We start from the raw sequence: 13,752 nt of genomic DNA, 5'->3' as shown, positions 1-13,752 counted from the left end.
GCAGGAGAAGACTTTATTGCAGAGGAATACCTATGGCCAGTTTCGTGGTCGTGGTCCTCAATGCAGCACTTTGGCCAACACTCGGGTTGTTGTCGCGTGTCCCATTATTGACGAAAAAGCTCGTGTACGACATTTTGTAGCTTGCGCGTGCGCTCAGAGGCTTGGACGGCTCGTAGGCTTGGTCGCAGTGGCTGCCATTTTTCGCCTGCATAAAATCGAGGTCAACTAGATGGTGATAACGCTTTTACAGTCGGAAGATGATGACATGCATAGATGTCGTCGAGAGGCGTGAAGTGGATCGACCGGTGACGAAAAGCTAGCGCTACTGTTTCTTGGCACACTAGCGCTAAACAGCTCATCTAGGCACACCGTTCCTCTTGCTGATTCACGATCTCAACACTACCCTCGTCCCTCATTTTCATCGTCTTAGCTCTATGTTTTGGATAGACCCTTTTCTATCGCTTAGCGGATGTTGACCGCTTCGTCGACTTAGTAAGACACACCCCACTCTAGATTTCCACGGTTCCCTCTACAACAGCCGATACATCCATACCTACACTGCATAGCCAGACTAGGTGAGATGGCAGGTGTTGGACACTTTACCTCTTCCCTGCGACATAGTCGGGCTCGAAGTGCGCGTCATACCCATTCACGGCACGTACGAGGAAACATTGTTTCTCGGCCGATGCAGCCGCGAAACGCGTTGTCACGAACCAACAAGTCAGCCTCATGAGTAGATCATCTGCGACGTAACTACTACCAACTTCCACCGCTTTCGCTTGCTGGCTGCAGCTCGTTTGGGCGTGAAATTGGATCGATTCTCCAATCAGCCTTTTCGACACAACCCTTCCAGGATACTGACGCCAACCAGAATGGACCCCTTTAGATACCGTAAGGCGTATGAGGCAATGGTACATACAACGCAACTCATCGAAGAGCGTTTGCGTCAAGATGTCCAGCCTGACGAGGAAGGCGCGGTTCAAGACGATGCACCACAGGTTGCTTTCCAGGAGCAAGACCCGGACAGCATGGACTGGACACCTACAGAATCGAATACTCCGCCTCCGGAATGCGGACCACCGCCAGCATTATCTAAAAAGATGCGCAACCTTCTACCTGGTGGTGGCGATGGTGATCTTCGGGCTGAAGATCGCGGCAAGAATGCAGTACTCTTGCACAAACTCAAAGAAGGGAAAATAATGGATGAGTGTATTGATAAGCTGGTCCACGATCTACCGGATGTCTTGAATTATCAGAAGTCACTCTCATTCACTCCTTCTACGATTGAAGTGCCTAAGGATTTTGGGCTGCAGCTCAGCATCTCCATAAATCACCACCTCGCTCAGATAGAGGATCGCAAGGCACTGGAGAAGTACCGCAGGCTACTTGGACATCGCAAAGATGCGAACAAGAAAAAAACTGTTAGGCTCGGATTCGATCCTGTAGATTTGATCAAGAAGCAAGCCGTGGCCTTTGGAAAGGACATCCCCACACCTGTCTGCACACTAGACAACAACATACATCCTATCTTCCGCCTAGAAAACTGGCACGGGTGTCCGGATGGAATTTATGAAGTCTTGAGACCAGCTTTGCAACTAGCCACCCTAATGTTGACATCTCGAGCGACCGCTCACTTCTGGCACACGTTGGTATTTGGCAAAAGGGAGCATTGTGGGGAAACCTCCGCAGCGTACGGCCAGCCTTGTTTTCGTATCAAAGAGGACGTAGCATGGGCTGAAGAGCACCATGCGACATTCAAGAACTTTTTGGACAATCAAGTCGACACAGTTCATTTCTACTTTCACCACGATCCTCTACCACTGGAGACCGCGTACGCTTCAATGGGTCTCGTCAAGGACTATAAGGAAGGCTTGATGCGAAAAATCAATCACAAGTGCCATACAAGTCGCATTTGCCTTCATTCAGACTTCTACACTACCGCAAAGAAGCTCAGCTTGCTGCGATATCGTGAGCCTGCAATGGTGCTGCGATACAACATGTTTCTCGCTACGTGTTTGGCGCACGAGGTTGCACACTTCTGTGAAGTGTCTGGGCCGCACCACGACCATCCTCTGCTCTCCGAGCCTGAAGTCTTCTTTGGCGACAACATGTGGACTGAGAGCGGGATCTCTTTCGAACTCAAGATTTTCGGTGGGCGCATACATCCTCTATCTAGCCGGATCGATTGTAAATTTGGGCTAGCCTGTCTCGACTACCCGCTTAAAGAGCTGTACGACAAGGACGACAACGTTCTATACGCCCTGCCGATGGACTATATTCTCAAGCTTCAGCAGAAAGAAACGTGGGAACAGGACTTTAGCGAGGCTGGACCGGACGTCTTCTTCGTTCCACGCACTGGTGGCCGTTCTATCGAGATCAACGGTACCAACCTAATGATCTGGGAAGATGAGAACGACGCGGATATCTCCGACCATATTGACAACGAGGACACGGAGTGGATGCGCATGGACGATGGATCGATCGCGAAAAACCCAAAAGCAAATAATCGCAAGCCACAGCGACAACCCGTGGTGCCTCGATGGAACCCGTACAACAACCAAAAGAGGAAGCATGTTGTCGAAACAGGGGCTCCATGTGTGTCCAAAGAGGTGGTTGAGATCAAAGATCAAGGAGAGAAGGAGGAGCAGAAGTTGGAGCCTCCGGAAGACACCGAAGTAAGCAAAGGTGCTTCTGACCAAGATATGGTTTGATTAAAGATGGATTTTACGATGGAGAAATAAGAGGAGGAGGAGTTGCATTCACATTTAGCACCAGCTTTCGGATACCACTGCATCTGCGTAGGGCGTTGTTGTTTTGTACCACATTATCATCAGCACAGACAGTTGTTCGTATGACTTATTTGTATGCACTTCAGGCTTCATCAAGAGCCATGTTCGCCAATGCATCTGCCTCTCGATTCATATCCCTCGGTACATGCCAAAACTGCACCTCTCGGCCACCTGCTTCGTCACTATACTCCATGTAATCCAGTGTTTCGTGCAATTGTTTCAGAACCTTGAAGTGTGCGACTTGTCTTCCATTGGAGCCTACCCCATCGTCTTCGATCCAACGTTCCATCCATTTGCTCATGGCATTGACTAGGAAGCTCGAGTCGGTTGCGACCTTGATGCTAGACAGTTTGAGATCTACATCTGTAATCTCACGAACGATGGCAAGTGCTCGACTAAACGCTTCGATTTCTGCACGCGTGCTCGTCTGAGGTAAAGACTCATGAAGAAGGCCGCGTGTGTTGTGAGGAGAGTTGGGGCCGAAGTAGACGCCATAGGAAGCCCGTGCTGTCGGATGGCCATTGTTACGACAGGCTCCGTCGATGAAGACCACAAGACTTGTTTCGTCTGGAACAGGGTCTGGTTTGGATCTGACCTTCATGCGCAGCTGGGAGATCTTCTTGTCGGTGTTGTAGAAGACGAGTTGGGATAGTGGGATGGGGTAGGAACAAGGATCTTCAGAAGGGACGTATAGACGTCGGATCTCTTCTCCGTACTCGTCGTAGGACATGTCGTTGTCTTTAATATTGAGATAGACTGAAGTTGACTGAAGTTGTGAAGGGTCTTATGTGAAGCGGATGAGCCGGATGTCCTATGTTAGTGAGAATGGGGGGAATCTCCGGCTTGAAAGTTAATTTGAAAGGATCGCGGCCATGGCTATTCACGTTACAGGTACATGTACCTGCCTGGGCCTACATCCAGGCTAGTCCGGTTAGGCTAGCGTGATGATTGATGTCCTAAGCGAGGTGAATCTTGGCAGAGTCACTGGAGCCCGAATTCTGCTTCCTAACAACGACGCACGCCTATCGTTTCTTACCCTCGCCGAACGTTAACCCCAACCCTTTCGACGACTTCACGATGGCGGACACCCAGAAAGATGCGCTGTTCAAGACGGTGCAGATCGACGCCCTGGTACGTAGGAAAAGTGCAAAGCCAGTACCCCACTGTGCGCCCCGCCATTGTGGCAGAAACATGCCTTGATAGGAGCCTGCTGTAGCTACAGAAGACTGACTGTGGCCTTCAGGTCGCGATCAAGATCGCTACTGCAAGCGGCAAATCCTTCCCTTCGCTTGCGACCGGCAGCATAGTTGGCATGGAGAAGAATGGCGTACTGGAGATCACAAACTCGTTCCCCTTCCCCGAGGTATCTGCCGCGCAGACCGATGGACAGAACGAGACGGTCGCAAACCTCGCTGCTGGTGCCCCCCGCGCCAAGCAGAACATCGCATACGGCAACGAGATGATCAAGTTCCTCCGAGAGGTCAACGTGGACGCAAACAACGTGGGCTGGTACACAGGCACAAGCATGGGCAACTTTGTCAACCTGAACACAATCGAGAACCAGTTCTACTACCAGAGCCAGCCGAACGAGAGGACTGTCGCTTTGATCTACGATGTAAGCAGGAGTTCGCAGGGCACCCTGAACCTGCGCGCATATAGGCTCTCGCCTTCCTTCGTGACGGCCTACAAGGAGGGCAAGTTCACGACTGAGAGGTATGTGCAACCGATTTCGTGTCAGGGGCGGAAACTAACAATCCCAGCCTCCAGAAGAGTGGTCTCCGATACCACGACATCTTGGTTGAGCTCCCAGTTACCATTCGCAACTCCCACCTCCTCACCTCGCTCCTACACCAGCTACCTTCCGATGCGCCCAAGGAAGAGCTCAAGTTCCCACCCAACCTAGCCGCGCTGCAGCAGGACCCGAACACCCCCCAGCCGCCTCTCTTCCCCAACTACGACTCGCTTGATCTCTCAATCGACCCCTTCCTTGAGAAGACATGCGACTTGCTCCTCGAGAGCATCGAGAACCACCACACCGAGATCAACAACTACCAATACTACCAGCGATCGCTCGCCCGTGAGCAGGCCAAGATCACTGCATGGCAGCAAAAGCGCAAGGCCGAGAACGCGGCACGCACAGCTTCGAAGCAGCCCCTACTTCCCGAAGACGAATGGCAAAGGCTGTTCAAGCTGCCCCAGGAGCCTAGCCGACTGGAGACGCTTCTCAACTCAAGACAAGTTGAGCAATACTCGAGGCAGGTGGATGGATTCACGGCTGGCGTTACCTCCAAGATGTTTGCTGTCAAGAGCAATCTGCTTCCTGGAGAGTAGAGTGTGGTAGATACGCTTGTATTTCATGATTATGCTTCTCTTCGTCACGGCATGGGGCATGGCGTTGCGGGTTAGCGGTCCCTTTGACGGGACTGGATTTGATCTTTTAGATGGAAGGACCACGATGATTATGTGAAGGGACATTTCTAGCATTTGCCCATGTGTTCCGATGACAAAAGTTGGAAATGCTGCAAAAGCGGTGAAGTTCAAGGCTGTTCAGCTGGGCGGCTGAATGCTGTTCTAAGCGTGGGAAGCTATCGCCACATAGAGTTGAAACAGACAATGAAGTAATCAACACCCTTTCGCAACAACGATACAAGTACTCTGAATGCAAGTGTGTGTCTACGCCTGCTAAACCCGCCAGCCCTGGTTACTCGGATATCGGATAAGCGGTAGATCTGCCTCTCTCACGAAAACGGCTTGGGGCTAAAGCAGCGTCCAACACCGGCGCCATCATGCAACAGGCCTCCTCGCCTGTCCTCCAGCAGCTCCGGTCACTGCACCCTGGTGCCCTTCAAACGCTCCACCAGTCGCCAGACGGGACGCTATATCCCCATAATCAAGTCCTACCGGAGCTTCAGAACCTCCACACGAGCGATGTATACCAACAGCAATATGCCCTAAGCGGGCCACAACACCCACAACCACCGTCGCATGCGCACGCGCTGCCAGTACATTATGAGCAACACGCGCTTCCGCCTTCAGGACCGTACCCGCCGTTCCAGCCGGCGGGCTATCAACATGGCGCAAGTCCGCGATTTATGAACGCGCCCCCTCCCCCGCTTCAGGACCACGCGCAACAATATCACGCTTCCCCTCCTCAGACGGTGCAACGCCCGATCCAACAGCTCCCTCTCCCACCGCCTGCACCGCTGATACTTGCGGCACCACAACCGCTGCCACGGCATGCGGAACAGCCGCCCTTGCTGCATAAGCAAGAGAGTCAGGATGGTGATGACACTCCATTGTCTAACCACGGCCAGTTCCAGGGCTTGAAGCTCATACCAAGCCCGCCAGACTTGGACGATTGGAGGCAGAGGTTGTTTCATGTAGACGACATGATTACCTTGACTGAGGAGCAGTATGGATTCTTCCTGGCATGCTCAAGCTACGTGCTAATCCCGATGCTAGGTTTCAGACCTACTTCCCTCATATCGACAACGTCTACTCGCATCGCTCGACCCAGCGGCACAAACGGAAGCGCTTCGTATCACACTATTGGGACTGCCGACTCAAGGGGCGACCACCAGGCACCAAGAAGTCCACAGATCCAGACAAGAAGAAGAGGAAGAGGATTGCGAGAGAGCGGGATCTCTGCGATGTCAAGATCAAGATTACCGAGTTCTTCGATCGACGGGAATATGAGGAACAACTCGGTCGACGACCCCCAGGCACAGAAAACGAGCCGCCGAGCCCAATAGCATCGAACATGCCGATAAACCCGGGTCGAGGTGGAGGCCAGAGTCAGAACCCGCAGTTCTTCGGGCAACCACCTCTGCTGCCGCAACAGCCGGCTGGGGGTTGGGATATGCCTCCAAACATCGGTGCTCAGTCGGGAATGAATATGCAAGAGTACGCATCATCATCCGGTCCTTCGTCGAAGAAATTCTATACTTTCCAGAGAGTCAATGGAAATGGTGGGAATGGCAAAGGCGATGGCGTTGCCGGACCACATAAGCATACACTCGAGGAAAGTGACCGTGTGAAGAAGAACAGTGTCATCAGATGGCAGGCAAAGATCGACAAAGACGACAGGAGGAAATCACAGGTAAGCCTTCCTGCTCTTGTTCTATTTCAGACTCTGCTCTCCCGTTGTACCGACTCATCTGGCCATGATCATATGCAATGGCGATCCACTCTGCCCGCAGATCAAGTGCATACGTCATTTTGATGCATGCTAAGAACACCAACAATCCCCATCACTCAACTTGCAAAGTTGTTTACGAAATCCTGCCCGCTTCATACCCTGAGTTCAATACTCTCCCACTGTTCATGAATCCTGTCTCTAAACTTCTTCGCACATTGCCCTGCCGTTTACCCTCTCCCTGCACCCATCATTCAACTTTCTCCAAAAGTACATCCTGTCTAAGCCTTTCTTCATTCCAAACACAATCATCGTTGCGAATCACTAGTGTACCTGCTCGATACAAAATGACCGACACCAATCAGGGCGGAGATCCTTCCAAGAAGACGTACCATAAGAAAGCCACTGGCAACGCTTTGACGACAGTCAAGAACCACTCGAAAGAGGACGATCTCAAGTTGTATGGTAGCGCATTCTGGTAAGTGGCACCCCCAAGCTGCACACTTGCGAAAACCCGGTTATGTCACAGATAAGGTTCTAACGTCCATCAGTCCCTTTGTGCAACGAGTGTGGATATCACTAGAGCACAAGCAAATACCCTACCAATACATCGAAGTCGATCCCTATAAGAAGCCTCAAAGCCTTCTCGACGTGAACCCACGCGGTCTAGTACCCGCTATCCGACACGGTCCAACATGGTCAACCCACGAGTCAACCGTCATCATGGAATACCTTGAAGACCTCCAAGCCGGACCACATCTGCTACCACCAGATGCACAAACCCGCGCTACCTCACGCCTCTGGTCTGACCACATCAACCGCAACATCATCCCATGCTTCTACAAGCTGCTCCAAGTCCAAGACGCAAATGACCAGGTCTCCCACGCAAAAGAACTCCGCGATCAAATCGGCAAGCTGGTCGATGCCGCAGATGCCAACGGTCCTTTCTTCCTCGGTCCCCAAATCTCTTTTGTAGACGTACAGATTGCGCCTTGGGTGATCCGGTTGCGCAAAGTGCTGGGTCCATATAGGGGCTGGCCCGAGGCTGAGGAGGGAAGTAGGTGGAAAAGGTGGATTGATGCGATCGAGGCGGATCGGAGTGTCAAGATGACTACCAGCACCGATGAGCTTTATCTGGATAGCTATGAGCGGTACGCGGAGAACAGGCCGGGTACGAGTCAGCTTGCGGATGCTGTTAATAGTGGGAGGGGCTTGCCTTGAATAGGGTTAGTTGGGGTAGAACGGTAATATGATAGTATTGAAGCTGCATGTGTTGCAGAATTGCAAAGATGACATGATGTGAGACTTGTATTGAAAACTCAAGCGATGATTCTTCAAAATCAAGTTCTGGTTGTTTGAAGAATGCTGCAAAAGGGCGACTAAAAGATCGTTACAGTCGTTTTCTTGAAACGGTTCAGTGCATCCTCAGCATCCTGCCTGTCCAATTCCATTAATCCCATCCCGATTCTCACGAACGCAAGCTTGCTTTCTAAATCTGCCACAGTACGAGTCTGGATCTGGTTGAGATCGTCAAGTGGTTTGAGCAACAAGCCATGGAACTCCAATCTTTTTCTCAACGCATGCAGCGTTTTTCTGATGACCAAGAAGGCTATCGGTACACCGATGACGCCGTTCGGAAGCAACAACGATGGCTTAACCTGGTCATCGAGCAGACAACAACAGGCATCCTCTTCAGACCACTGAACATACCGGGGCCAGCCAGGACTGCAAGCGACATGGAAACGATCACAGCTGTCCTTGGATCCCAAGATCGACTTCCCCATTGTAGCGGCGTATCTTTTCCACGTACCCTCCAAAGGAAATAATGGCGCTCGCAGCGTGATGTGACCCCCTGAAATCATGCCTCGTGGATCATTTGTGCTGGGGTAGGTGCGAACGTCGAGCACTTCAGCGACTTCTTCTCCATCGCCAACCCCAGATCCAGGCGGTTCGTGAACCCACACTTTGCCCTCAATGGATGCCCAAGACCAAGATGGTGGATTAGAATGAGGATCGCCGTGTGATTCTGGACGGCTCCCATTTTCAGAACACCACAATAAGCCTGTTGGCATATGAGATTCTCAAAGCCCAGCAAAATAACCATCGGAGTCTGTTTGGAAGAGATGCGTCAAACTAGATAGTGCTGGTAGTCTATCTTTGCAAAAGCTTATCCGACGCGCCGTGTAATGTTCGATGATATTACCCCACATTTGCCTCGGTGTGCAAAATCTGCTGGTGATGTCTGATAGCGACATGAATCGGTGGACCCAGTAAGGTTTGCATTCGCAAGCGGTTGCTTCACAACAGACGAAAACGATTTCGTCCCAGGTAAAATGAATCATCTTCCTAGAAAGCAATTCTTCTTGAAGACACCAAGCACGCTTTCGTAACGTCAAGTCGGTATCGTGTACAAAAGGAACCAATGCGTTATCTTGGAACTCATGCTGCATCTCATCGCGAATACACACGGTAAAATTTGTTCCGTTGTGAGTGCTTTCGAGTTTTCGAGTGCTACGACGATTCAATAGGCCTTGTTGCCCGTTCTTGGCTGCAGACGCCGCAATCGTAAGGTATGCATTCGAGAATATGTTGGCCATTTGAGAAGCCTGGTGGACCCATTCTGCAACAGAGTCCTGCAAAATGCCTTCGATAGTATTAGGAATTTAGTGCAAATAATGGGATGTAGTTGCAATCAAGAGCGCTTACATAAGGAATCGATCCAGATGTATTGAATGTCGAGCTCTCGCGTCAATGATATAGCTTCTTGAAATGTCTTGGGCAGACATGCCCAACTGATACCTTCCGTCATGAACTCGACCAGTGAGGCAGCCGTGGTTTTGATGATCGGGATAGAGCCCCAGCAGTGACTTAGAGCAGTATATCGAAGACCCAGCCCTCTCAAAGATGCTTCGCCGCCTTCGAACTCGCACAAGTGTATTCGATACGATAGAGCATTCCTTTCGATACGTAATAGCCGCTTTGGGACGAAGTTTGGCGTCCTCAAATCCCTTGATCCTTCTAGCGGGTCGTTGGCTTTGCATGCAACATGTTCGGTATTGCACGCATCCAGCATGCTTTTAGTCCATCGAGCACAATCCTGTAGGCTCACATGCTCATGAGGTAATTGTTTCGAGATCATAAAAGGCCATGGACAGCTGTCTCCTACGTTATGAGTAAGTGATCATCGTGATAGCTTCCGAATTTCCATGAACAGCACATCCCTTACCTAATGCAAGATAAAACGATACAGTATGCCACGCTGAAGCGTCAATATATGTAGTACAGTGGACTTGATGGCGAGGTAAGGGCTCCCAAAACGTACATTTTCTTGTTGATGACCTCTCACCTTCTTCCGGATCCCATTCCACCGCCAGATATGCCGGATCTCCATGTTCACCAATCACTTTCGGTGACACAGTTATATTCCAAGCGTCCTGAACCAACGCATTTGCGTTGACACAGGCGGCCTCACTAATCCGTCGAAGGAGGTCGCATAACTCGCATCCATCAATTCCTGCGTCCTCGAGCTCCTCATACGTTGTCTTGATGAATTCTGGATATGGCAACCGCAGATTCCAACACACTTGGCAGTCTGTGTCACTCATTTCATAATCCGACTCTTCTTCCGACGACTCGTCCAGCCGCGACAAGGTTGCGTGTTCGGATCTTGTGGCGCTGAATATCGTACCTCAACCTTGATAATCAACTGACCGTTGGGAAGAAGCGTTTCGCAATAAACAAGGAAGAATCTAACACGGGAACTGAACAGTGCTACTAGTGTTTTAGGCGCGGGACAAGGAAACAGGAGGAGCTGATACTGTGGATAAGCAGGCTATCTCTCAGCCTGATGACGTCGAGTTCCGTGGTCGCTTGCACACTCTGTCCATTGGCTGTGGATGATTAACGGAGATCAATGAAAATGCACGCCATAGACCACAACAGCTTCGATTCTTGGTTCTCAGTAGAATACATCAAGAACATCTCCTTCATACAGTGAGATGGTGAGTTGTCACAGAAGATACGGCCTCGTTCTAGGGTGGAAGAGCGTTGAAGATAGCGCGACAACACGGACTTCTACTGCTGGTGGTCCAAAGTGAATATTCAATATGCCAATGGTCAAGAGCTTTTGAGATGAATAAGTGGAGAACCCTTGAAGCTCTGGAGGGAAGTGCACGCGATACCTGACAGCCCATTAGCGCGTCCTATGAGGGGCAATCGCGGGGCACCATCCATACAGCAGCAGTCTCAACACCAAACAACGTCGCATACACTCAACCCCCCACACACAACCGCCACAATGTTCAAGAAAGAGTAGATTCTCCTACGCGTCATATTAGGAGAATTGACTAACAAGAAGACAGCATAACCTCGGGCGCGAAATCCAAGGTGAAATCCAGCGCCCAACGCGCCATCCGCTCAAAAGTTCTCGAAGAATACCCAAAGCTAGAGCCATATATCGAGGACATACTGCCGAAGAAGGAGCAATTGGATCTAGTCAAACTGTACGTCGTCTTCGGTTCAACCTGTTCATGAACATTGTTACCCACGACAGGGTATTGGAGAGCTGACAATCACCATCACAGACCCGACCGCGTATCCCTCTACACCCTAAACTCCACACCCCTCTTCTTCCAACACATGGACGACGCGCTCCTACCCCACCTCACCCTCGTACACAAATACCCTTTCGCCTTCCACCGCCTACGTATAGACCGCGGCGCAATCCGTTTCGTGCTATCCGGCGCTACGCTCATGGCCCCTGGTCTCACATCACCGGGTGGCCGTCTACCAGGACCTGAGCTGAGCGACGAGGACAAAGAGAAGTACGGCGCGGAAGACCTGAAAGAGGGACAGGTAGTGGTTATTGAGGCGGAGGGCAAGGAGACGGCGTGTATGGTCGGTGTGCTGAAGATGAGCACGGATGAGATGAAGAAGGTTAAGAAGGGGCAGGCATGTGAGGCGGGTCATTATCTGGGAGATGGGCTTTGGGGATTGAAGTTGGATTGAGGGCGTGAAGATGGGAGGCTTTTGACGTCACAGGTTTGAGGTCGGGGATGGAGGGCCAAGGCAGCACACGGCTGCAGAGTCATACGAATGAAGGCGTGGTTGGTGATGGAAATGGCTCAGGGTTAATAGCCACTCAAGGCTCCGAACGCAGATATGCCATAACAATGCATCCTGCGACGTGCGAGATAGTTGTTGAGTCCAAGACGGAACCTCCGTGAATGCAAACGAATTTGTACATGGTATCATAATTCTAATCGTGAAGAGTGCTCTTAGATAGGCCACTGCCTACGCCAATGATCTACTCATTGCAGTCGCTTTATAGCACCTTATTGCCCTGCACCACGACCAGCACCAGCGCCTCCGCCTCCCATGAAGTTCCGGGCCCTGTTACCACGGTTAGTTGGAACTCAAGTCATCAGCGTGGGTCAACTTACATCTCAGCGAGGTTGGGGTCGTTCATGAGGTCCTGCATGTTGGGCATTCCACCACCGCTTCCTCCATTTCCTGCGCCCCGGCCTCCACCGCCACCGAATTGTTGGGCCATCTCCGCTATCCTCGGGTTGTTCATGAGGTTGCTCATCATATCTGGGTTGCTCATGAGGTTCTGTGCCATTTGCCTCATCATCGGGTTCTGCATCAAGCCAGCGAGATCAGGCATTCCACCACCACCGCCGCCGCCGCCGCCGCCACCGAGCATTCCAGCCAATGCTGAGAGGTCAGGCATTCCGCCTCCGCCGCCCATACCACCGGGTGTTCCTCGAGAAGTGCCAGCATCGGGAGCGCCGACATCGCCGCCCTCTTCTTCGACCTTCTTCTTGGCTGTCTCGTAGCCCTTGCGCATGACTTCTGAGCCGCCGCCCTCTGCGTCCATGCCAGACTTGTATGCCTCCATAGCACCCTTTGCATCGCCAAGAACGTACTTTGCGAGACCGAGACGCGACCAGGCCTTGGAGTAGTTGGGGTCAGCAGCGACTGCCATCTCAGCGTCCTCCTTTGCTAGCTCGTGCTTGCCTTGGCCTGAGTATGCGGCGGCGCGGTTGGATAGGTAGATGGGGTTGAGGGGAATAACGTCGAGGGCAGCGGTGTAATGCTTCACAGCAGAATCGTAGTCCTTCTTCTTCATCGCCTCGTTACCCAGACCCTTTAGCCTCTCTGCCTCATCCTTGTTTGGTCCGCCTGGTCCTGAACCGGCGGCAGGTGTCTGTGGTGTTGCTGGTCGGGCCTCCTTGGCCGAAGAAGATCCCTCGGTTGTGGCAGTCGTCTTCCCCTTGAGCTTCTCGTAGACGTTGTAGATTGCAAGCAGATTCTGGTCGCCAATGGCGTCCTTCTTTGCGGCCTCATCGGCGGCATCTACCTTGAAGGCTTCGGCGATGCAGTTGGCGGCGACTTCGAGCTGTTCAGCGTCGTCGGGTGCTACTGAGCCGTCTGTCTGGGAGGTTTGGAGGAAGTCAAGGATCGCGAGCGCAAGGCGCTTCTTTGATTGGAAAGCCTGTGGTTATGTGAGCGACTGTTTACTTGCACAAGTGGGGCAACTTACCATGACGGCGTGATGTGTATTGTGGAAAGATGCCGCAAGTTGGCTGTGAGGTACAATGTAGTGAGTTCCCTTGTGGTAGGCTTGTGAACAGGTGTTCTAGTAGGTACACGATTATGGTTGGTCGCAAGTCTGAGATTAATGCATCGATACTCGAAGCTTCCAAGGTTCCTTCGGGCAATTGGCGGGGCAGCCCACGGCCTGGTTAGTGCCAAGCTGCTACCACCAGCTTTGTAGTATCCATCGGTGCAATACATGAACAGCGGGATGAGCAAGTTCCAATGTTT

At 51.7% G+C, this 13,752-nt stretch overlaps 6 protein-coding genes across 7 annotated transcripts; 4 read left to right on the top strand and 2 right to left on the bottom strand.

Moving 5' to 3' along the window:
• Positions 1–872: 872 nt before the first annotated feature.
• Positions 873–2,711, top strand: ALTATR162_LOCUS4558 (uncharacterized protein; the record flags this gene model as incomplete). Its single annotated transcript, XM_043312172.1, has 1 exon — positions 873–2,711. One exon carries the CDS (start codon positions 873–875, stop codon positions 2,709–2,711), a length of 1,839 nt encoding a protein of 612 aa, XP_043168107.1.
• Positions 2,712–2,871: 160 nt separating this feature from the next.
• On the bottom strand, positions 2,872–3,519 carry ALTATR162_LOCUS4557 (uncharacterized protein; the record flags this gene model as incomplete). Its single annotated transcript, XM_043312171.1, has 1 exon — positions 2,872–3,519. The coding sequence occupies one exon, from the start codon at positions 3,517–3,519 to the stop codon at positions 2,872–2,874; it is 648 nt and encodes a 215-aa protein (XP_043168106.1).
• A 347-nt stretch (positions 3,520–3,866) lies between these two features.
• ALTATR162_LOCUS4556 (uncharacterized protein) lies at positions 3,867–5,120 on the top strand (the record flags this gene model as incomplete). Its single annotated transcript, XM_043312170.1, has 3 exons — positions 3,867–3,920; positions 4,033–4,502; positions 4,550–5,120. The coding sequence occupies 3 exons, from the start codon at positions 3,867–3,869 to the stop codon at positions 5,118–5,120; spliced, it is 1,095 nt and encodes a 364-aa protein (XP_043168105.1).
• A 455-nt stretch (positions 5,121–5,575) lies between these two features.
• On the top strand, positions 5,576–8,145 carry ALTATR162_LOCUS4555 (uncharacterized protein; the record flags this gene model as incomplete). Of its 2 annotated transcripts, XM_043312168.1 has the most annotated exons (4): positions 5,576–6,201; positions 6,252–6,888; positions 7,290–7,402; positions 7,476–8,145. In XM_043312168.1, the coding sequence occupies 4 exons, from the start codon at positions 5,576–5,578 to the stop codon at positions 8,143–8,145; spliced, it is 2,046 nt and encodes a 681-aa protein (XP_043168103.1). The 2 variants fall into 2 exon arrangements, with proteins under 2 accessions (XP_043168103.1, XP_043168104.1); XM_043312169.1 differs by lacking the exons at positions 5,576–6,201; positions 6,252–6,888 and having other exon boundaries at positions 7,272–7,402.
• Positions 8,146–11,221: 3,076 nt separating this feature from the next.
• On the top strand, positions 11,222–11,931 carry ALTATR162_LOCUS4554 (uncharacterized protein; the record flags this gene model as incomplete). Its single annotated transcript, XM_043312167.1, has 3 exons — positions 11,222–11,235; positions 11,286–11,426; positions 11,508–11,931. 3 exons carry the CDS (start codon positions 11,222–11,224, stop codon positions 11,929–11,931), a joined length of 579 nt encoding a protein of 192 aa, XP_043168102.1.
• A 326-nt stretch (positions 11,932–12,257) lies between these two features.
• ALTATR162_LOCUS4553 (uncharacterized protein) lies at positions 12,258–13,471 on the bottom strand (the record flags this gene model as incomplete). The annotated part of the gene is made up of 3 exons (XM_043312166.1): positions 12,258–12,315; positions 12,366–13,420; positions 13,469–13,471. The coding sequence occupies 3 exons, from the start codon at positions 13,469–13,471 to the stop codon at positions 12,258–12,260; spliced, it is 1,116 nt and encodes a 371-aa protein (XP_043168101.1).
• Positions 13,472–13,752: the final 281 nt, after the last annotated feature.

Source organism: Alternaria atra (assembly GCF_907166805.1).
Source record: "Alternaria atra isolate CS162 genome assembly, contig: 23, whole genome shotgun sequence".
Classification (NCBI taxonomy): Eukaryota; Fungi; Ascomycota; class Dothideomycetes; order Pleosporales; family Pleosporaceae; genus Alternaria; species Alternaria atra.
The sequence above is the reverse complement of the archived record's forward strand: the minus strand, read 5'-3'. Positions and strand labels throughout refer to the sequence as shown.